This window comes from Vidua macroura, chromosome 9 (genome assembly GCF_024509145.1).
Source record: "Vidua macroura isolate BioBank_ID:100142 chromosome 9, ASM2450914v1, whole genome shotgun sequence".
Taxonomy (NCBI): Eukaryota; Metazoa; Chordata; class Aves; order Passeriformes; family Viduidae; genus Vidua; species Vidua macroura.
The window spans coordinates 8792123-8816643 of NC_071579.1; the positions used below are offsets into that span (position 1 = coordinate 8792123).

Genomic DNA, 24521 nt, shown 5'->3' on the forward strand with positions numbered 1-24521 from the left:
TTCAAAAATATGTATTAGGTACAGGCAAAAGGGGCACAGTTGTTAAAATACTATTTATATATTTCTATATTTATATACAGAAGACAAGCCTTTAATGTAAGGTCACACACTTTACAGAAAATTCTTATGAATGATAAGCAAAAGGAAAACACCACCAGGAATCAAATATTAAGAAGTTAGATCAACTGTATAATAAAGGCAATTACCTGTCATGTCAGCCTTCAGGACTTCTGCCTGCCTGTAAGAAAGCAATATGACAATAAATTAGAAACAGAAAGATCAAAGTAACTGAATTATGCCAAAGTACATTCATGCAATGGTGAATCTGCTTACAACTCACTCTGCTCTAGTTCACCCCATGCAGGATTTGAGCTACTGTTGGCTCAACAGCATGACTGCTTTTAGTCCATCCCATAACAGTAGTCAACTGTTCACTTTTCCCTGCTTATGCCTCTTTCTGAACAAATAAAAACGAATAATGCTTACATTACAGTTTGTATTTTATGTGGCAGCAGTGTCCTGCCAACATTAGTGATAATTGCCTGGGAACTTGATATCAACTCCAAGTTGTCACAAGTGAAATGCAGGAGCCAATGGAGTCAGAGAAACAAACTCCCATCAGTGTCAGCACCTCAGTACAGCCCTCCTGCCCCCCATACTGCACAAGTTTTTGTAGGGAGAAGAGATAAGACTATGGCTTCCCCAACTGCCTCTCATCTTTGAACTGCATCCCTAAAGTAATGCTTTGCTCAGGTTTCCAAGGGAAAAAAAACACACAGTACACACAGAAAGAACGGCAACCACATACAACTCCTGCACTGAGCATCCTCTGCAAATCCCCACTGCTGGTGGAGTTTGGCAAACAGCTTCCCAAAAAGAGGAACACTGGGGCAGTCCTCAATAAATAAATATTTCTGAATGGCCAGTGTCTGGCTGAAGCAGGCAATGGAGGTGCTACAGTTAAGCACTGTGTCAGCAGTACATAAAGCTTCAAGGAGCAGCCCTTGACTGTCTGATGGACACAATTAACCCAGGGCTGGCAGAGGAGACACGAGGCTGCCTGGTTTGGCTGGGTTTGGTTGAGACAAGTCCCTCTGCTCTTGATGCATTCAGGTGGTGAAGTAGATTTGGAGAGTGTAAGCTTTCCACACCAGACATGGAATCTTCCCAGCATATGAAATGCTCCCTTCACCTGCCTCAGAAAAAAACTAAAAACAAACACAGTTGGAAGACACACTGTGCCTAACATGAGTGTCAGATGCCAACTTGGAAAAGAATGGAGAGCCAGGAGAAAGCATCACCTAATCCCTAAAGGGGCTGCGGAAATCAGCCCCTGAGAATTTACTTTCTCTTGCCAATGTGAAGTTGTGGTGACTGTAAACAGTTTTTCAGTTTGTTCTGGGATCTACCTACTGGCCACAAATTATAGGGAAGGTTTTGAGATACACATGACAATTAAAAATGTATCAGAACAGGATATATATTAGGAACATGTAAATTGCCAAGTCCCTTTGCAAAATTTCTGTTTATTAAATGCAAGCATTATCTATAACAGCTCACCATAGCCACTTCCATCCAAGAAGCAATGGGATGCCCCAAGAGTTTTAATTGTCAAGAACAAAAGTCAAGAACATCTTAACTGATATCAAAAGTGAACCTGTATGTTCTTCACCTGATCCAAATCTAATCTAATCTAAAAGCCTTTAAGACAATTTCTTTCAGTTTATTTATTTCAAGAAGGTGTTAATATGTTGGGGTTTTTTTTAACTCCTAAAAGCAGGGGACACTGAAAGAAGATATAAAGACAAGCAATGCAAATTTTAGCTACTGTATCAGGAGAAAGCTGAAAGCCCAAGAAACAGTTCTTCCTCATCCACACATAGGTAACAAAAGGCACCTAAGTGAAGGCTCACCTAAGTGATGGCTGTGTGTGGCTGCAGCCAGCAGGATGGGAATGAGCAGATCCTGCCCCCACGGAGCCAAGAAGAGACGAGGAGGGACAGCCTGTGCAGGCTGTGCCTCGGCAGCCCCTGCGCTGCTGACCTGCAAATCCGGTCAGGCACAGAGCTGAGCCAGGGCTGTGGTGCTGGACTTGGCAGCCAGCGATGCCGCTGCTCCCAAGGAAAAGCTGACTTGCTCGGGTGCGGGAATCTCGCTTTTCTGAACAGCCAGCCAAGTTCCTACAGTCTGGCTCACGCTTCAAACATCTTCCAGTGCTGTGAAGGTCTCCTCTGAGCTGAGAACACAATCTGTGCTGCCAAAGCCACGAATGCTGAGAGGCTCAGCCCCAGCAGGACACGCAGGACTGCGCCCACAGACATGAGCCCAGAATTCTCTTCTAGGCACAAAGGCTCTGCCCTTTAAAAGCCAAGAACTGCTCCTCTGGAAATTACTTGTGCACAACTACATTCCACTAAGTGTAATCTTTAAAAGGCGAAATGCAAAAGCACTTTTTCCCCCCAGAAGCTTGCCCTCACTGCTGCCTAGAGAATTCTGGTGCAGAGCCTCAGTCTCTACATCAGCACAACTGCTGACAGACTCTCTGTAAATGCACAGACCTAATCATATGGCTAGCTCCGAGCTTTTACCAAAAAGACTGATTTAAAAACACTTTATTTTGGAAGAGAAGACTCATGGTCTCACAGAACAAGAGACTTTAGCACCAATCGCTTTACCGGCCGTAACACAGACTGCCTTGTATACTTTATAAAATTGCAACAAGCAATACTGAACAGATTGTCACTGTAATTTTTAATAAAATGTATAGAAATTATTTCAGTACTCCCTAGATGCCAAAAAAATTAGAAGAATTGACCTAACATTAGTATGCTGCTTCTCATTTCTACCTAAAAACGATTTGTTTCAAATAGCTGCATTCTAAGCCAGGATAAAAGGGGGCAGCCTGGGTACAAAACTTGTTCTGCATCAGTGGCAAAATATTAGCAGTGCTAGAGAGAGAGAGGACAGAGACAAGATGCACTGCCTGCTCATTAAACAAACTTTACAATGGGCCTTTGCTGGTGCTCAGGGACTCCTAGTGGGCACCCACTGGAGTTCACTAGTAATGACTGATAGGAGTTTCTCACAGCGCCAATGGCTCCTTCTAACACCCAGCATTTTTAACAAGCTTTTCTGGCCATATATTTTATTGCACCACCTCATACTGAATTTACATTAGAATGATTCATTCTGGGGCAAAAAAGGTTGCCTTCTAGAAAACCTGGTAGGGCTTGTTTACACATTGTATCATTTCAAGAGTATTTCAGTTGGACCCAGCAGTTCACTCAAGCTTCCCTACGTTTTTTTTTTTGATCCAAACCATCGTTCAAAAAATTATATATTTCAAGTATTTCCATATACCACCTTGATATATCATAATAGCTACTCTTTATCCTTTCCTAACAAAATATGTAGATTCAGCTCTGTGCTTTAGTCAAACTTTAAACTGAAATATGACAGCCTCCCATACAATTCAGTAAAAATGTTTGATAGCTAAAGGAATTTTCATTTTTTTCATAAAATTGAAAAGCTTCAAAACTTTAAAAAACAGTAGTCAGGACTGTCTCTCAAGGTTCTAAAGGTATAAGATAAATAAAAATTTAAGTCTCCACAGGAGAAAAAAAAAAAACTTTTCTTCTCTTAAGAACCTAAGAGTATATCAAGTTCCATTTTGCTGGAACTCCGAGGCTACATTTAATCTGGACTTAACCACTGGACTTGGTAAAGGAAGACAAGAAAGACAAATTTCATTTTCCCTCTTCCAAGTTTTTACCATTCTTGATCAATTAAGTTTTCCCAAAGCAGAATAAGAAAACAAGTTGTTTCCCTTAAGCTGGTAAGCACTACAGAAAGAAAATCCCACAAATATTGGGATGTCTCTCCCATATATATTTTGAAGTGTTTACCCCATCACACTGAAAGATACATCAAAAGATCATGCAGTCGCACCTACTCCTTAACACTAGAGCAAGTTTGCTTAATTTGATGTTAAAATCATGTAAGAAAAGATCATACAGCCTCTTTAGTTAACTATTCTATTCAAGTTTTCCTCTTGCCATCTGACTTCCAACTCTATTTGCATATCACTGAACAAATGGATCTATTTTACCATTGTCCCCAAAAAAACTCATTTCTGTTCCAATATCTGTCTTCAGTTCTGCTATAATTCAAAGCACTCAATCACAAATTTTCAGTTCTGCATACACCACCCTGCATCTCTAATAGGGCCATATCTGTTCTACAGAAGAAGGGGTCTGCTAACAAGCTTTATTATCAAGCACAGATAAGCCAATGAAATTAAGCCCAACTTCTAAAAGCAGCAGTTTTGTGTTACCCAGCTAACATCTTCTATTTCTGGAAGTCAAGCCTCACTTACACCACACCTCTCTCATTTTCAGTGAGGATCTGCCAGGCATGATGTGCTGTGGCATGACAAGTTCTACAGAAAACATGGAAAACCCCAGACCTCACAAAGCCAACACTGCTTTCACCCTTCCTGAAGGGGAACTCCACCCGGTTTTCCCCTGACAGCCCTAAGCATCAGCAGCTGTATCAGTTCCCTCATCAAATCTCAGTAACACAACCCCCGATAAGGAATTGAGGATTTACATGACTAAAATGGGCAATGAATCCAGACAGCTGGGCTTATAAAAGCCATCAGAATCCAATCACATTACTAAAAGCTAAAAAACATTAAGTGGTCAGGAGTTTCACTCCAAGCAGAAATTCATACTCCTGCAGTTCTCTTTCCTGGAGGTGTGTGCAAAAACTGTACCACAATGAAAAGCACCTGCACCCTAATGTGCCTTAGCAGGAGGTGGCTGATCTCAAGGCTTATCAAGGGCACTGCTAGAAAGCTTTCATTCTTCTGAAAGGCAATAGAAAAATACAGAAAATATATAGAATAAATGTGGGAAATGTTTCATTTTGGGTAGAAAAGGTAAATTTTCTATACTAGCATACTAAAAGTCAAACAAACTTAATGTTTTAATTTCATAATTTCAATATTTGGCAAGGCTCACACCCGAAGGAACTTCAAAGCAACAACCTGCCATTTTAGATTTTCCTCAAAATAACAGTTATCTTCAGCAAAAATTTATAATGATTTTAATACTCAGTGGTTTTTTTTTCTTTAGCATCCGCACACACCTTTTCCTGAAAGGGCAAATGGATGGAATCAGGATTTTGCAGGGCTATACAGCATCCAGCGAAGATTTTACTTATTCATTTGTGTACAGACTCTACTTGTACATCAAGCATGTACTGTTAAACAACTTTAACAGCTTTACCTCTATTGAACAAGTTCTTAGTGTTCCAAACTTTCAAGTGTTGCCACCTAATTTAAATGACCATAGCTTGCACAAAGTTCTGGAATCACTTGCTTTGGGAGCTGGCAGGTTTGGGTGATGTCAGCTCTTACTGAGGAAGCAAGAGATCTTCAACCTGTGGGTCATGGAATTAAATGTTCCATGTGCCTTGGAAGGACACTGCTAAGACATGCCAACAATAAACACCTTTAACAGAACCATCTTATTGTCAATTCTATGTGCTAAGTAGTTTAAATCTTATTATTCCCCTTATAGGCAGCTGAAGCCAGGGTTCAGCTAACTTCCTTGACCTGCAGTTTAATCAGATTATAGCTGTAGATCAAAGCCACAGAAACAAGTATTTCATCACCAGTAAAAAACCCCTACACTTGTGCAAGCAGATATTAAAGCAAAGCAATCACCACTTGAATACAAACCACAGGGAATCCTGCTCTATTCCTTTTGTGTTCTCACCATAGCTGAGGATGATGTTGAGAAATGGAGACACAGAGCACGATTTTTCTTAAGCCCATCTTCCCTGTTTCTCCTCTATTAGAAGCAAGTCATAATAATCATCCTCAAAACACATCCACCAAAAGCAACTCTTTCCAAGCTTGATCAGAGCTGACAATCCTCCTCCCTGGATAAGGACAGAAGTACCCTTGCAGTCAGCTTCATTCAAACTCATTTTTTTTCCCTCCAGTTTCATGGAAGTCAGTTTCTTTGTCCCAAGACTTTAAAATGATGTGCCCCAAAGGTAAAAGCACTCCTAAGGGAAGTTAATGTGTTCTTATGCTCTGATTTAATCTACAGAGAGGGAAACACAAATCTCCTCAGGCTTCCGGCATTGCACTGCCTCCACCAGACTGCCCGCTCTCCCTCTCCTTACACAACCTGAGTCAGAGCGTGAGCTAAATGCCCCAGAAATGGGGGCCAGCTGTTCAGGATCAGCAATATGCCTCGATGTGTTCCATAGAATTCCTGCATTTAAGCCAGGAGAGTAACCTAAAAACTATATACCCAACAAGCTGTATTTTCCAATTCAAGCAAGAACAGCTGGCAATAAATATAATGTTAGGAATAGCTCAGGAAAGCTCAGCTGCGTTTCCATAGTAATTTTTTAAAAATACTGACTATGCTGTTCTTTAACCCATCATCTTGACCTACTAGCTATGTGGAATTTTATTAAAGACAGCAGGGATAAAAATATCCTCTAAATGGATGCTGCCCAACAAGGAAAAGTACAAAAACTCCAGTCACTTTTATCTTCCAGAAGGTGACAGGGTAGCTCCATAGGTAACCCTGACACTATTTTCACTATAGAAAAATTCTGGTTTAGTAACAGTAATGAGAATTCATTAGCTATAAAAAAGGCATGATCAGGTAATAATAAATGGATATTTAATATGTGTGGCAATTCAAGACATTAATATATTTTCATGTTAAGGAATACCTTCAAAAGAAAACTTTTAATAGCAAACAGTAAAAAAGTAATATTTTTATGGAAAATCCTGCCACATCCATACAGTACTGCATTTACTACACTGGCTGACAATATGTCAGCTTTGCAGCTGACCTAAGTGAAAGGCAAACATTTAAGATCAGATACATAATCCATCTGTATAATCTCCTCCAATCATTACAACATTCCTTGGAAAAAGAGATTTTTCAAAACGAAGGCAATCTTAAAGGTACAAGTGCACAAAATTTTCAAGACTGCCCTCCAATCCTCTCAGTCATTGACAGCCCTCTCCCTTAAAGGAAGACAGACACCAAAACAAAGTTCTGCTCCCTCACTACCCACAATAAGGAACTTTGGGGAAGCACAAAGAAAGGTTACCAGTTCTCAGGACTACAGCCCTAAGAGGGATGTGAGAGGTTTACAACTGAACTTGCCATGATAATTCCCACAAGGTTTTGAGACTGAGCAAGGAGAAGCAACAGAATTATTTTCTGAACAACAACAAAACCCTCCTGTACTATGCCCTTGTAATAAATGTATAGTGTGATGTTGGCTCTTGCAAATGTTAAATGTAAGTTATAAGGTTAAAAGAAGTTCTGTTAAGATCTGGTGAGTTTTTTATGTAAATTTTGTAATGTAGAAAGTTGATCTCTGACCATTGGGAAAGTCAAAGCAAGAAGGACTGCACAGACTCCAAGAGGCAGGATGAAGGAAGAGCTGGGTTGGAAGAGTGACACATGCATGAGTGTGGGGAGGGTTGGCTTACCAGGGGCTTGGCTTGTCAATAGCATAAATAAGGATTGCTATGGGTGTGGGCAGTGTGCCTCTGGCTGCAGCTAAGCACCCAGCACTGTCTCATTTTCCTTATTCAGTCCCTTGTTGTGGTTCAGTAAACCTTTTAAAATTTTAAGAAGCGAGGCGTCGTTTCTCACACCCTTTTTTTTTCCTCTTTCAAACCCTGATGAGAGCATGCACTATCAGGTTTCAGTGGTGATAAATGTATAGTAACACCAGCAGTAATTTGCTACATTACAGTTCCTGACTTGGTAAAACCACTTGTGTTAAGGGGCTGGAAACTGCAGACAACAGATGTTAGAACAGGTGAACATTATTTCTTTTAACAGCTTTTGCAATGAAAACAATTTCCAGAATTATGGAAAGTGCAGATATCTGAGCATTAAGATCAGCTTCAGATGGGTATAATCAAATCAGTTTCAGGAAGTTCTAATCTTCAAGTCAGCCCTGCAGAAGCTTGATCAGGTTAGGCAGCAGATATCAGCCCTCCCTGGACACTGCACGGGATCTCCCAGACAAGTGCAGAGAATCCAGTTCAAAGGAAGGCCATGCAGATAAAATGTGCCCTCTCACCTGCCCACAGAGCTGGAGAGCAGTGACACATTTCCCTCTAGAAAGGCCACTCCACTTTGCATCAAGAGGGCAACAACTGCAGCATCTAAATTCTGACTTTCAGCTCTACAAGTTTCCTGCTGCCTCCAACCTCCACTAACAGCTTGGAATATAAAACTCAGATCTCTTGCTCATTTTTGGTGTTCCCTACAGAACCCCTTCCTCTCAATCTCTGCCTCAAATTGCCCCTTGCACAGAGGCAAATGCTGACTTTTATGCTCAGTAAGGCTGGAATGACTCCAACACAGAGGAAATGATCATTTAAGAGGAGTCAGTTACTGGGAATTTGAGATACTGTCTTCACTGCTAAGCAGCAGATGGATAAAGAGCAAATCCATTAGACAGTACCATCAGAGGTGGCAGAAATAAAGCACAAACACTGTGTTTGTAGCAAGTTAGCTATGACAGGTACAGTGGAGTTCCAAGTTTTCAAGTCCTAATACTAAGATCTATGCCCAGATAGTCAAGGCCTTCCAAAACATAAGCCTTAAAGCAAAATTGATATTTAAATATTGTGGTCATTCAGTAACTGTAAACTGTTTTTAAACTCCCAATCACATCAACATCACACAAAGCACACATCTATGCACAAACATGATATACCCAAAAGTTTTAAAAAGCTTCTCATTATTAAAAGGTTTGAAAGGATACCACATGGTACACATAAGCCTTGACAAAAACATACCCTGATTACATCTGGATATGATCCTAATTGCAAGCTGCGTCTTAGAAATTATTTTTAATTCTCCATCTTGAAATTACATGCAAACCATACTCTGAAAGCACAGTAACAGCAGAAGGGTGAACACCAGTCAGGGAGAATTATATCCTCCATTTATGATAATTAAATGGGTGCTCAGTACATCACTGCCAATCATTTACAGGAGTCTCATTAGCTGCTCCCCATTCTCTATCAGAAACACATAGGCAATGCTGTTCTGAGATAAACTCACTTTCCAACTAGGGAGTATTCAAATAATTTCTGGCTTAGTAACACACGACTCACCCGCAGTCCTCTGCTGTTGGTTCTCCTCAGTTCAAGAGTGGCTCATCCAGAAGGCCTGTTGGCTACAATACCCAAGTCCATCACCAAAACACATGGTACTCCTGGAATATGGGAAGTTACTCTCTTCTGTATTCAGGGAACTCTATGACCAATCCATCCACCTCAGACCTAGCAAATGTTATCAGCACAGAAGAAGGGAAGCAGATGGATACACTACTATAAGAACTGTCCTCTCCAGGAAAGGTGCAGCTTGAAGCTTTTGAGGCCCATCAAACACCAACAGGTCTGGAGGAAATCCAGCCTGGTTGAAGAGATGCAGCTCCTTGGCCCAAGTCCAGCTGACCTGTGCAGCTCTGCTCCAGCAGGCCCAAACTGCCTCCAAACAGATCTGCTGCCACCATTGCCCCACTGAGTACTGCCAGGTACTCCCAGTTAACCAGTAACCTCCTTTCCTGTTTTGAAAACTAATGGATTGGTTAGGAACAAGCATCTGAGTAAATTTATAACTCCCAAGGTTAAATCTACTTGTGAGGCTTAACTATTTTTATTAAAAAAAAATTTCAAATTTAAATCTCAAGACTAAAGACACAGTCCTTTCTAGTTCTACATCAGAAAAGTTCACATCATGTTCAGCTGACTACAAATCAGTATCTCCTTTATGAATCATGTATGGAAAAACGTGGGGGTTTAGCAGACCTTTACCAAACATAAACTGTAGAAAAGAATAACGTGAATGCAGTGTTCCAGACTGCAGTCTCCCTTTCAGCAGTCAGACCAGACCTCATTATCTTCTGCAAAGGCTGAGGAAAAGGCTCCATAGCAATGGATTAACACATCCCACCTGAAAATCAAATCGTAAGCCTAGAAAGGCCCTCAAAAGGTTATATAGCCCATTCCATCACCCTGATGTTATTTGTGACAAACATTTAGCTGCTTGTTTTTAAAGTCCTCCCGAGTCACCTCCTTAGCACAAAGCAGCACCCTGCACACTCTGCCAAACCATTCCCACATGGCATTATGTCTTGCCTTCAGGAATTGCTGTGTGCCTCGGGTTCACCCACTCAAGCTCCTTCCTACCACCAAATCCCGCAGCAAATATCACCAGCCTTGCTCAACCCACTGCTACTTTTGCAACATGGGGAAGTGTAGTGACTGTCCTCACTCAGAGGAGACATTCCCTGAATCTTTGAGGCATATTAAGCAAGAAGAGACAATGCCATCAAAAGATTCAACATGTGACTACATAGTTACCAGTTATTAACTCAACATTTGTGTGTTACTCAGGCTGCACAAGCCAATGCAGCCCTTACATTCCACTTTGCAATCAACTATAGACTGAATTTCATAGTCACTTGTTTTGCGTAGTATACCAGTATGTCCAAAAGAAGTTTGAAAATAGAATCATTTTGGCACTGTGCTTCAGCATTTGACAATAAAGCAGGGAAATGAGGTGAATCATGCTGCTTTAATACCAAAATCTGAAATCTATATGTTCAACAGCATTTCCCATTATACAAAAAATTTCCTGCACCCGAGTCCTTAAAAGCCCAAAGATCTTCATGTCTTTTGGATCTGTCCTTCCTGAAGGCAAAACACTCTTGACACACATCACCTAATGCTCTACCATGGCAGTTCTCAAATAATTATTTCAGGAATTAACACAATCAGTTATGCAGGACAGAAGATACTTTTTTGTAATCATCTTTAATGAAAGAGTACAGAATTTTAACTGATCTTGAATGACTATCCCCAAATTCTTAGCATGTAACGTAATGTTACAGGCAGACGCAGCACTTTTTTTAGAGCTGACTTCTGACTGGCCACCTATGATGCAAGGGACCAAAACAGTCTGAAGTTGCACAAGCAGCATCAGCAAGCACTTGACATCTTCATTAGAAACACACTGGAAATATTTTTCTGGGTACTTTCAAGCGTTAAAGATTGTTTTAGCCCTTGGTATCAAAACCAGAAAACAAGTACTCCAGCTGAAGTCAGAGCAAGCCACAATCCCCTACAGGTGTCTTTGCCCCAAGCCCCATATCTCTTCCATTTACCACAAAACAAAATAAATCTCTAAATTAAATAGTCATGGTATGTTCAAGCTGGGTGGAATACCTGCCAGACGTTCATGCCCTGGCATAATCTATGTGACATGCTCATAAATTAAGGCCTGCTGTAATAATTCAGATGCATGTCAACAATGCATATTAATGATTTTATCACTTCTTTTCTAGTTAAAGATTTCACATCTATGTTCAACATTACACCTATCAATGGTATTAAGACAAATGAAAATCCTTCTAGATTTTTAATGCAAGTTTACTCTGCATATTTTAATAACTGAATTTACAGTCATGGAGCAATATAGAAATCTCAACTTTTTTAAAAAAATGAGATAATATTTCCTTTATTTTTCTAGTAACTGAAGCAGCATGTTTGAGCTCTAAGAGCTGCTTCATGTTTTTATACCCTTTTGTTTGGTCTGGGTCTTTCTTTAATACTTATAAATGTGGCTTAAATCCTTTGAACACAATTCTTACCAACAGATTGGCTTTTTCCTGGGAATATCTGGCTGGATCAAGTCTTTCTACTCACAAGTGTTGTTATGGCAATGTCATCGACAAGTATTTACACTACTTCAAGACAGACATAAATACTTTACAGTAGTATTTACACTACTTCAAGACAGACAACTTCAACAGCCAGAAGTCTTGTCCCATTCTTCCTCCTCCATAGCTATAGAGGATTAGCATTTCCATTTTCAGTTATTATTAGGCTAGTTTGGAAAATCTGCCTTAAAGATCCCTCATAACAGCTCAAGTGTACCTTGAATTAAGAGCAGGAATGCCCAAAGGCCAAAACCAATACTGTCTGCAGAAGGAACCAAAGCTGTCAAAGGTTGTTTGGGTTAAAAAAAGATTATCACACAGATGCTTTCTCCACATCATGGTGAGACCAACACAGGACATGGCAAATCAAGACCAGGAGAATTTCACTGCAACAGACAGTAGCACAATTTACAGGACAATCATAAAATAAAGGGAGAAAATGGTCCTCCCAAGAGATTTATCAAAAATTCATTTATTCTTCACGTGTAGGGAAGTTCAAGATGTGGTAAATAACACAGCACAGACTACGGGGGGGGGGTCTAGGGGGCCCAAAACAGGTGAGTCCAAACAAACTGCCCTGTGCCATAGCCTGACCAAATAGGAACAACTCTCAAGGTCTCATTAAATCAAGGCATCATGAAAGACCAAAATCTGAAATAAAGATGCTTAATACTCAAAAGGTCTATTTTTCTGTTTTCCAAAGAAAAAAGTATTTTCCTTTAAGTAGTTCAAGAAATGTTCCCCACACTGTTTTGGCAGAATCAGTCTTAAAGGTTCCACACTCAGAATGAATTTCTCATTTTCTAACAGCTAGAGAGTAGCTCTCAGATAATTCAGCTGTACAACAAGCAGGGCCTGCAGACTCAAAACAGACAATGCTTCAGAGGAGAGAAGGGGGAGAAATAAAATAAAAATCAGCTTTACCTATACCACCATTAGAGAAAGCAGAAAACTGTTCAATGAGGCTGAGCACTAGAGGACACTTTCAGCACCAAAACCAATGAAATAAAAAAAACAAGAAATAGACTGCTGATGTATTCAGGACATCGTAAGTACTTTCAGAAATATTATCTTTCTTTTCCCTGAAGATGGAAGATAATATTAATTCTAGCAGGACTCCTAAGTACCTCAAGGGTATCTCTGATTTGAGTCCCATCAGTGAAATTCAGTCTGTCACCCACAGCTCTGTAACAATCCCAAGAGATTCAGAGACTCCTGAGCCTTCTGGTTCCTTATGATAATCCCTTGAGTGTAGAAGCCAGTGTGAATAATCCAAGAGAAGTCCAACTGGAATACAGAAAGAAGAGAAAGCACACCTAATGTCACTCCAAAAAGTTTATTCCACCCCAACTCACAAGATTACATTGATCTGAACAAGTACCTGCTGATTTAACTCAGAGGAGTTTAAACACCCAGCTTCAGAACACTGTTTAAGTCATTCCCCCCTCATTTGGTCATCTGGGAAGTCCCCAAGTTTACAATTAAAAATTCATCTTAAATTCAAATGGGAAGAGTGGCAGTGGGCAGACAAGTCTAGAAACGTGGCCCAAAGGCAGGACTTGGAGCAGGGCTGCACAAGTGGCAGCTGGTGATGACTCCAGTACAGCTGTAATGATTCCAGCAATACCCTGCCCAGTGCAACGACTCAAGTGCTCAGCAGGCACACACAAACAAAGCCACCAGCCCTCCACCCTGGAATCATGAGAAATGATGACCCAGAGTCCTCACGTCACTTCACAACAAACAATTTGTTTTTGCTCTATTCTGTCCACAGCAGTAAGAAGGAGAAATAAGATACCATATCCCTCCCTGAGCACAGGAAAACCTGTGTTTTCCCAAACACCACTGAAATCTATGACCTCCCTCATAATACATTAAAAAGTACAGAATCAAAGTATGCATCTCTGCTAATGATTTTAAGGAAAAAAAATTGTGGGTTTATTCCCCTCCTGCCTGACAGCAGCTGTGTAGTTTTTCCAGTAAGATGAGGACAATCCTCAAGTTCAAAGTAATGAAAGCAACAACTAGTGTCCTCCCACATATATTCCTTACAAATTATAGCTTCATTCTTTAACTGCTCTTCTACCAGCCCACTGCTATGAGTGAATCTCTGCTACTGTTGTGAAGATGAAGAACCCTTAAACCTCTACAATCCCCAGCAGCTCCTCATCCAACAAAACCAGATCCTACAGCAAATTATCCTCTCTTCCCTCCCCAGCCACCATGCACTTGGACTGCAATTACTCCTCTTCTATACTCATTTTTGCTGGCTGAGCAGGGCAGGAAACATGCCAAGGCATTTATCCATCAAGTCACTGTGCTCTCCCATCAACCCAACCTTTCTTTCTCCAATAGGAAATGCCCACAACAGCAATGTGGCAAACTAAAAAAAAGCAGGGAAGCTTCAGTTTCCAGACACAGTGATTTAAACAGATTTAAGTTGCTTAACTTAAAAGTTTGTGATACCATTCAGTACCCAGATCAGCTTATTTAGAGGCCAAAATCATCTCACTGGATCAAGCTATGGTTACTTGTAACGACTTCTTAGGCTATAAGAAACAGTTTTTACAAGTACCCAGAATATCACAGCATACTTTACACCGAATACCTAAATAAAACAGCCAATTCACCAATAAAATGTATCTTCTTACCATGCACTGAAATGAAGAAACTGAGAAAAAAAACCCTCCAACCTTCATACTCAGGTATGGGGGCAGCCTTCTCAAAATGCTTTGGTGCCCTCCCTCATTAACATGTCAGACAAGCATCACCTGGTTTTACTGCCACAACAGAACTTTCTCTTTTCCAATAAAGATCAAACTACATAGGAATATGCAGGTTAGAACAAGAACTAATTGCTACAGGAATAATTCCTGCCATAAATAAATAAATAAATAAATAAATAAATGAAGCTGTAACTTTACTTACACCAACCTGCACTTCTAGGTCACTGGAACACTGTGGTGCAAGTAACCTCATAGCAGAGCACAAAGAAAGTGCAGTAAGAGCACACACTGTGTTCTGCAGCAAGGGGAATCTCTCAGTCCAGACTGGAAAGAGGGGTATGGTTTGTTGACAGTGATACCAGGTACATTTTGTAAGGATGATATTCCATACATAGCTACATCCATATTCTAGGAAACAGGACACTAGTTACTAGGGTTGTGAGTCAGTGAGCACTTTACTGAAAATGAGCACTATCACTCCAAGCAGCAGTCCCACCCCACTCTTAACCATTAGTACTTCAATCCTGTTGTACACAACTTCACCCTTTTTGTCAGCACATCTATAGTAACATGATGAATGGGATCAGGAAACCTATTTGGACCAAACCCCATAGGTAAAAAACACAACTAAAGCAGTTTTAACCTAGTGTGGTTCCCTAGTTCAGCTTACTTTAGACTTGGCCATAAACTTAAAAACTTATGCCATCATATCAGGGGTGAGGGTGAGGGAGAGTGAGAAACTTCCATCAAGAGCTGTTCAAGTTTAAAACCCACCCTTGGTCTGTATGGCCAAGCTTTTGCCAGGTGCTAAGCAAGTCACGTTCTCTGGTTACTGCAGCCCTCTTCTCTCTGGCACATGTTCACCTTCCTGCCAGTCACTCCAACAGGAAAATATGCCCAGCACCTGCTAACCTGCACAAGCACTCCCATCCCTGCTGTCACCTCCCTACGGAGGAGCATGCTCAAACCCCAGCACAAAACGAGCACACCACAGCTGAGGGGAAGTTCTGGAAGTGCTGCTTTACCCCAGCTGGGCTCTGCCTGCTTCTCTCTCACCAGGCACACTCATTTGGATCACCCAGACATGATCACCTAACCAGCTAACTTTCACAAAGTTATAATGGCAGCAACCAACTTCAGCACACTTGAACAAGCCTTGCTTCCTTAGGAATCTAGGTTTGAAAACCAAAAAATGATCACAGATGTGACAGCGACTTTAGAACAAGTTGTCCCTGGGTGATTGGAGGATGCTCAATAATTTGGATGCCCATGATAGGAAAAAGGGAACGAGTAATTGCTGCCCAGACACCTGAGGAGTATAGTGTGTGTCTTCGGGCTCTCAGCAAGATGCATTTCCTTCAGCAGAAAGCTCAGTGGGGAATTGCTTGACACTTTTTTGATTGTGAGTCTTTTTAATTCATAGGTCACCACAAAAAGCTTTTTGATCCTAAGTAAATAGCCATCATCAATCTTTAACTTTTTAAATCATTACTCTCACCCTCAAAGAAGAATAAGAAGTGTTGCACATATTAAATACTGGCAGAAATTCTAGTTATCAAATGGTGGAGACATCTTGTATAGAGGAAAAAAAGAGATGAAACTAGAAGGGAGACTTTATGTTCCCCCAAAGAAAACATCGCGCTATGAGGTGTCTCCTGGAAGGCCAAAGCAGGCCCCACTACGTCTCCCCTGCTTAAAATACAAGAGTGAACACTGTATGAAAGTAGCAATTATCATTCCCTCCATTTCTGGAGGGAATACCTTCCAAGACTGATGTGGTCTAGTTCAGATACCAAGACAAATCAAGAAAGCTGTGGAACAACTGGAGCAAGGCCTCCAGAGCAGTCAGGGCTGGAGCACTTGCATTTGGGAGTGGAGGAGAGGCTGTGGGAGCCAAGCTAGGTCAGTCTGAGGTAGGGAAGGCTCCAGGGCACCCACAGCTGCCACATGCCTCCAGGGAGGGGATTGAAAAGATAGATCCAGGCTCTTTGTGTGGGAGCACAAGAAACAATGGGCATAAGATAAAACAGGAGAGGTTCAGACTGGATGTACAGAAAATCTTTTCCACCACAAGGATATACAAGCTTCCCCAAAAGGCTAAAATGTCTCCATCCCTGGAGGTTTTCAAGCCCTGGGCACTTGGTCTGAGCCCAGAGCTGTCCCTGCTGTGAGCAGGAGGCTGGACAGGAGCCTCATGAGGCCTCTCCTCAAGCCTTGTGATCCTGCCAACTCCAAGAAGTCCACTGCAGGGACACAGGGTTCTCTATTAAGAGGTTACATTTACTAACTTTTTCCTTCGTACACTCCCAAGATAATTAAATAACTGACTTAGTCTTGCCGAGACTCATTCAAACAGTACTCTGGTTGGTACCTTTCCATCACCTCTACATCACCCTGACCAGGAATCATCACCAGAACATGCTCACACACAGACTGCAATTACCTCTTCTCTACCCTTCTCCTTTAAGGGTGAAGAAACACTGCAAAGAGGTGTGTCACAGGCTGGCAGACAGCAAAGGAGTAACCATGAAGAGACACAGCAGATGCAGAAGTTAATGGAGCTACTGGTGAGTCTTTGAAAAAGAGACCCACAATTTGAATTATTAAAGCAGTCAAACCTTTAATGAATTTGCTTACAGCCTCATCATAAGGCTACAGGAAACTACTGACTGGTTCATCAGCACTGGAATTTCTAAGCAGTGTTCAAGCCCTGTAATTCAAGCACTTTTTATTCTACATTTGTGCTTGTGCTAAAAGCCACAGTTTACCAGAGCAACGCCACATTTAACTGGTAACTGAGCTCACATCTTTTTGAAATGCAAATGAGACAATCATATGTCAAACTGCTAAACTTCTGTTAACTCCTTTTTAAACATTAACATATAAAATTGGCACTGAAGATCATTTCTCTAAAGTGAATAAACATGGACTAAAGCTCAGCACTGGCTTATAAAATGGATGTGCTCAGAAGTTTCTGTGCTATTGTGTCAGAAATCCTATCAGTGATATTTTGCTTAAAAGTGACTTCTTTATATATAACAGGACACATGAAATGTCTACTTTAAGACAAGTGCCCCGTGAGATTAATTTGCTTTCTGGGGAGTACTTGTAGATTTCCCAAGCAGCACAAATAGCATAGATACAAAATTTCAGGCAGTTGTGATTAACAGATTCACCTGAACAGGGAGACTTGAACAGTGCCCCTGTTTCCTAAAGTATCTTTTAGGTTCTTGTCTCCTAAAAGAACCCTCTGAAAGGTCTACTCACCTAACCACATGCAGTGCAAGTCTTTGAGAAGTGATTCAAACAATGACTCCAGAGAAGTATGTAGGAAACTAGATGGGAGAGCATGCACTCTAATACTCCTGACAGGTGACTGTGAAAAGGATAAAACTAGGAAAGCAAAATTCCCAAAAATCTATTACAACATAGGAAGATGACTTAAAAACAGACTCTCCTGCAACTTTTCAAAGACTCAGTACATGAAGCCTGACCTTATTTGCTCTTCCTGGAAGACTTCTGTAGGGGGCTCATGTGCTCCTCAGTTCTCACAGGTTGACTGAAGGGGCACAGTCCTTCAAGGACAGCATTTTAAAATAGCTGATTCACACACATACAGAAAGCAAGAACCCAGAAGTGGAAGAGTTAAGGCAGTCCACCTAAAAGTCCATTCTTCATGTTCATCTTTTCAACAGCGTGATTCTTGCAGAGTCATTATTTCACTAGATATTCAGTCATTACATGTTCACCTTAGAAACCTATCTCATTTCTGTCTAAAATCCAAATACAGAAAAATGACTTCTTGCAGGAACTTTTCTGTCCCTCCTTAGTGTTAAGACAATGCAGACAGCAGAGACTACTTGCCTCATGTCTTCATTTGGCACAATGTTTTGTTATGCTGCCCTCTCACATTGTTACACTTTGGTCTATTCCTTCTTTATTACAGTTGGATGGAGCCTGTCCTGCCACAGTAAAAAGGAGGGTGCCCTCCTCCTTAAGACAGAGGACTAACAGAACTGGCTCTGAGAGTCTAAGGCTTAATTCCCAGTTCCCTTTATGAGCTTGGGCTGCAGTAATCTGCAGCTGCATTTCTGCCCTATGCAAATCAAACAATTTAAATGTACGTTCTGTGGATGCAAAAAGCATTTCACAGATTTTCAAGGAAACCTTTCCCAAGCATATTTTCTACACAGAGAACAAATCCAAATGGTCTTTAGAGGCAGAAGGAAGATGATGGACTACAGAATGCTTGAAAAGTTTAGAAGGGGGACTGGCCTGTTGCTTTAGGAAGAGATAAGGTTCTTGGTGATAGAGACACTGACTGTGACACATTAGTTATGTGCACACACGCTTCAGTCCTGTTGCTTTGGCACAATATAAACAAAGCAGTCAGGATAAAGCAGGAACAACCCAGGATGAGCTGAAGTGTGGGAGGAACAAAGAGAGGAGAAACTGGTGATTCCTGCCCACAGCTTGCAGGAAGGATTTCCAGCTTGGCAAAGCAAAATCCTAAGGAAGAGCCTGGTGGTGCAGGAAGGTGACAGGAGCAGGGACATGTGTGACATGGTACAGCCTTCCAGAACCCAAAGTAGCCAAAGGACAGTGCAGCCACAAAAAGGAGCAGGAAGCCAGATGTTACAATATTATTAAGACACGTCCTACAATAAAAAAAAAACAAGTCTTTTGCTGGTAGAAGATTGCTAATAATAAAGCATTCAAAAGTTTTGTCATAACGTAAGAGGAAAGAAAGAATGAAAAAGCTTCATGACAGCATAGGTGTACTCACCTGGAAGAGCAAAAGGTCATAAACCCACTATTAAGATAAAAAAGATTAATTTTTTTTCTTTTTTGAAGAAATCAACTTAAGGTAGAATCTGGGATAATAGGAGGGAGCAGAGGTAAAAGACAAGATGAGGAGGAAGGGAGGAATCTGGAGAACCAGCAAGGAGAGACTGCTGAAGTGTTTCAGAACTTTGTCTAGAAAGTGCTTTTGAAATGTAAAATCCTCATTGAATTCACTCCTTCTAAATCCTTCCCAAGGCCTGAACTCCTCAGAAGGAATATGCATGCCCTTTTGGCATACCTCCTCCTTCTCCATGAGGTGTTCTGGAAGCATCAGGGATGACACAACACGATCAACCTGGACAGTGAGTACTTTACAGCTACTGAAAAGCCATTTGTAGTGCACGACGCTGCTTTCCTAAACCACTAGAGAACGAGCATTTGTGTGTAAGTTCAGGCAAACGGTAAGTTCACCCCAAAGCCGATCAAAGTGCTGCTCGTATCAACGTGAGCTACCTCGTGCTCTCGACTGAGGGACTCAGGAACGGCTCTGTTTCAAAGCACAGCCCTGGCAGCCTCACTCCTCTCCCAAGCCCTGAGCTGACCGTCCCCGGCACCGAGCGGCTGTGTCAGCCGTGACTGAGGACTTCCAGCTGATGGCGAGGGCTGAGACACGACTCCTGCTACTCCCGTTCTCCCAGAGCACCTCCCGGCGCTGCGAGCGCTGCTCCCGCTCCACAGCCGGGGTCAAACTTCGCGGTCGCTCCGCAGCGCTGGGTTGCCCTGCCCTGGGAAGCGATGGAGAATTCCGGCAAGGAAGCCGGCGGACTCTCCTACGCTCCCCGCGGCTCCAAGGCACCGGCGTGACCTTGCTGGGGAGCCCTGGGCCATGCGGCAGCCAAGCCCGGCCGCCCGCGGGGCTCGGGAGCGCGGCGGCCGGGTCCCGCACACCGGCCCGGGCACGGCCCAGCGCCCCTCGCTGCCGCTGCGAGGCCCGAGGGCTCCAAGTCCGCCCGCTGCCCGCCGCTCCTGGGCCGCCCGGCCGCGGCCTCGCCCGCCCGCCGCGCTCCGGAGATACTCACCGGAGATACTGCGCGCACAGCAGGCTCATCCTCCGCCGCTCGCCGCCCGTCCCGCCGCGGCTCTCACAGCCCGGGCCGGCCCGCCGCCCCCGCGCCACCGCCGCCGCCGCCTCCCGCCGCCGCCATCTTCCCGTGCAGGGCCCGCGGGGAGGAAGGGGCGGGGTGTCCCCGCTCTGCGCTCCGGTCGGGCAGGACCGCCCGCGCCCCGCCGGCCCCGCCGCTCCGGCCCCTCGGCGGCCCGGGCAGCCCCGGCTTCGCCGCTCCGGCACCGGCGGCGTCCGCTCGCCGCTCTCCCGCGCCGCTGAGCCGCTGCGGCCCTCCCGCCGCGCCGGCCGCGCTTCCGGGCCGGACCCCGCCCCCGCTGGCACTTCCGGCGGCGCCACCGGCAAACCCTTCCCCCGCCCACTGCCATGGCAACCGAGGGGGCGGTGGGGCGTCGCCATGGCAACCGCGGCGCATCCCGGGGCCTGCATCCGCGGCCCGAGCCGCGCCGCCACAGCCGGCTTTGTCACACCTGCCCTGTCGGCCCTCGGAGGGGCGGCTTGCCGAGAGGCCCATGGCGCTGGCAATGCCCAGTCACAGAATTACAGAAACACACAATGGGGCAGGTTGGAAGGGACCACAGCGGGTCACCGGGTCCCACCTCTCTGCTCAAGCAGGGTCATCCCAGAGCACGTGGCACAGGATTGTGTCCTGACAGGTCTGGAATACCTCCAAGTAAGAGACTCCACACCCTCTCTGGTCTCTGTTCCAGTGCTTGGTCACTGCACAGGAAAGAAGTTCTTCGTCATGCTCAGGTGGAACTTCTTGGGCATCCATTTCTGCCCATGGTCTCTTGTCCCATTGCTGGGCCCCAGGGAGCAGAGCCTGGTCCTTGCTCTGAGCCCTCCCTGCAGACGGGGACAGGGATGAGGGCCCCTCTCAGCTGGGTCTGCTCCTGAGGCTGAACAGCCACAGGTCCCTCGAGAGAGCTGCTCCACGCCCTTCCTCATCTCCTCAGCCTCCGCTGGACCTGCTCCAGGAGCTCCAGGTCTCTCCTGTCCTGAAACAATTAGGTCACACTGAAGTTTATTTTCTTCAGGCTGAACAACCCCAATTCTCCCAGCCTTTCCTCACAACAAAGCTGCTCCATCCCTCTGATCATCTTGGTAGCCTTGTCTGGACTCGCTCCAACAGCTCCATGTTCTTCCTGTGCTGGGGACTCTGGAGATGGACATCGTGCTCCAGGTAGGGTCACCTCAGCGTGGAGCCCATCAGGCTCCATGGGCACATCAGGCAGTAACCTTGCACCTGGGTGCAACATTCTATCACAGCTCAATATTTACAATATTTCCACTATTTATCCCATGTGGTCCCACCTCCCATGCTGACTTGGTGACTTGATTTGTGCTCCAATTTGGTTTTTTATGGCAGAAAAAATTCTCACTGAGTTCAGTGTCCATTTGAACAAATGAGCCAGCCTGAAGAAATGAGGCAGAGGAAAATCTGGGATCAGATGAGCACGAGGTAGCTGGCTAATACAAGCTGTGTCATTTGAGTCTGTAAGTGACCTGAGGACAAAATGAAAGATCATGTTTTGAAAATAAATCCCCCACATTTTTCAGGCTGAAAAAGGAATGTGTTTAAGGAAATTATGTTCAGGGCCCCACGAGTTCAAACAGGAGCCTTGCAAGGCTGCAGAATGGTTTTCCTGGTTTCAGTGCAACCAGGGCTGGGCAGCGAGCCATGGGAAACCTCCCATGGAATCCCGTGCAGCCCCTCAGGCAGGTGCTGCAGCAGGCACCAGGGCTCAGCTCCATCCCTCCAGCCTCTCAGCTGCAGAGCAGGAGCAAACTGGTGCAGCACTGGGCAGCAGGGGCTGCTCCTGCCTGCCTGGAGCCTGTCCTGTGCTGGCTGGGCTGAGTTTGTACTCTGAGGTTTTATGTCCTGGATCAATGCACAAATGCCACTCTTGGAAGCTGCATCTCTCAGGGCACATTGTCCAGGACCCTCCCCAGACCCTTCATGCTGTGTGAAGGGTCTGGGGACCCCTTCCCTGGGGAATCTGTATGACTGGGGGCCTTATCCTTCTGCTCCTCAGCCAGCATGCTCCACCAGGGCATCTTGCACCTGACTGTGGCCTTCCAGTACCTGAAGGGGCCAGCAGGAAAGATGGAGAGGGGCTCTGGACAAGGGCCTGGAGTGACAGGACAAGGGGGAATGGCTTCAAACTGCTAGAACTCACCTCATTCCAACCCCTCTGCCATGGGCAGGGACACCTCCCATTATCCCAGTTTGCTCCAAACCCCATCCAACATAGCCGGGAACAGTTCCAGGGATGGGGCAGCCACAACCTCTCTGAGAACCTGTGGCAGTGTCACACCACCCTCACAGGAAAGAATTTCTTCCTGATATCCCATCTAACCCTGTCCTCTGTCAGCATGAATAAAGGCATTCCCCTTTGTCCTGTTGCTCCAGGCCCCTGTCCAAAGTCCCTCTCCATCTTTCCAGTCAGTTCCTTTCAGCTACTTGGAGGTCACAATTAGGTCACCTCAAAACCTTCTCTTCTCCAGGCGAACAATCCCAATTCTTGTATCCATTCTTGATGAGCACAGTTCTCATCCAGGAGACCACAAAGTGCTCCCTGGAGGCATCACACTCGTGCTGGGTCAGGCACAAAGAAAGAGCAGCAGCATCAATTCAGAGGCTGTCTTGTTTAGTCTTGTCTGGGTCCAAACCACTTTCAGAGCCACTCCAAAAGACCAGAGAGGTTCCCATGGGGCAGAACTGACTTCTGAATCTTGGGCAGTAGGGAACAGGCAGCCCTGGATATTTTCAAGAGAATCTGTTGGGTGTCATTGCCAGTGTTATTTTACTTCCTTAATGCCAATATAAATTGCCAAGCAGAGCTACACCTAAGGGCAGCTGCATGGAGAAACCTGTGGTCCATCAGGACAACCTGTCCAGTCACAAAGTCTCCCTTCACCTTTTCTCACTCCTCTTTAATATCTTCCAGACAAAGAAGCAAAGGATGTCACAATCTTTGCAGACTTTTCCTTGTTTTTTTCAGGGCTTTTTCTCTGAATTGTGGGGTCTTTTGCTTTCCTCTGAGTTTCTGCACTGTTGAAATAGATCTGCCCATTAAGACAGCATGTATATGAGTTTCTCTCCCACACCATCTCTTCTTGACTCTTAGAAGGCTCTTTCACAACTCCAGATTTGCCATCGGATTGTCCCACATAACATTTTTGACAGCTTGATATTGCTGCTGATTGCTTTGCTCTATTTCTTATGAAATTCTAATTCATACCTCTTGTTGCACACAGCAAGGGGATAATTTCCTTCTGTTTAAGGGGGACCCCCAAGTCAATCTCCCCTTACTTTTGTTCCAAGAGATTTGTGATAAAAGAAGCAGATTTCTCATAGAGGTCTTGTATTCTTTGTTATTTATGGGTCAATAACTGTAGTCTATCATTTTATTAATATCAGAGCATGGGAAAGGATTTGGTCCCCAGAGAAGGAGGGTAGACTAGAGACACTGTGAAGCCATTGAATAATCCCAGCCCTCAGCCATAATGCAGCCAAAATGCCAAGCAGTGAAGTTGCTCTGTTCTCCAGAGGGAAGGTCTTGTAATCCCAAGCGTGAATCCATTTTACATCCTTTGATTACCTTTGTCACCGTACTAGCTCAGCATTTCACAGACCTTGGATGTGTTTATCCTCAAAACACCTCTAAGATGTAAGCAAGGACCATCCCCAGATGGCCCTTAACAGATAGTCAGGGCAACAGAAGAGATTGCTTCAAGGTCATTTAAGACAACAATGGAGAGGTGGACCATGGGAGCCTGCTTCCATCTTTCTTCATTAACACTGACATCTTTAATTGTCCTGTGAGGCTCACTGAGTCCAAGGTCTCGCCTTTGTGTGCTGATATTCTGCCCCTGTTTTCACACACAGAGGTGGCACTGGACTGCCCTCTGTGCCAAACTTTGGCTTTTATGTTTTTGAGACAGCACGTTCTCCTGCTGCTCGGCATGAAAACCTGGGATCAAGGAAAGATGGGTGAACAGCTCAACAGCTGAATGATAAAACATCAAATTCTCTGCAGGTTTGGTGATTATTTCAATCTAAATGTTGTGATATGGGGAATTAGCACTCAACA

At 44.0% G+C, this 24521-nt stretch overlaps 1 protein-coding gene across 7 annotated transcripts in view; it reads right to left on the minus strand.

Moving 5' to 3' along the window:
• SMG7 (SMG7 nonsense mediated mRNA decay factor) overlaps window positions 1–20475 on the minus strand; it is a 51025-nt gene extending 30550 nt beyond the window's left edge. For 5 of the 7 annotated variants that reach the window (XM_053984904.1, XM_053984906.1, XM_053984907.1 and 2 more), the window contains exons 1-2: window positions 20381–20473; window positions 207–238 (exon numbers count right to left, since the gene is read on the minus strand). In XM_053984904.1, coding sequence (XP_053840879.1) covers window positions 207–238; window positions 20381–20409 — 61 coding nt within the window. In that variant the 5' untranslated portion in view covers window positions 20410–20473. Of the gene's footprint in view, window positions 1–206; window positions 239–12917; window positions 12975–20380 lie in introns of those variants that run through there. The other 2 variants (XM_053984910.1, XM_053984903.1) reach the window with 2 other exon arrangements.
• Between the last annotated feature and the right edge of the window lie 4046 nt (window positions 20476–24521).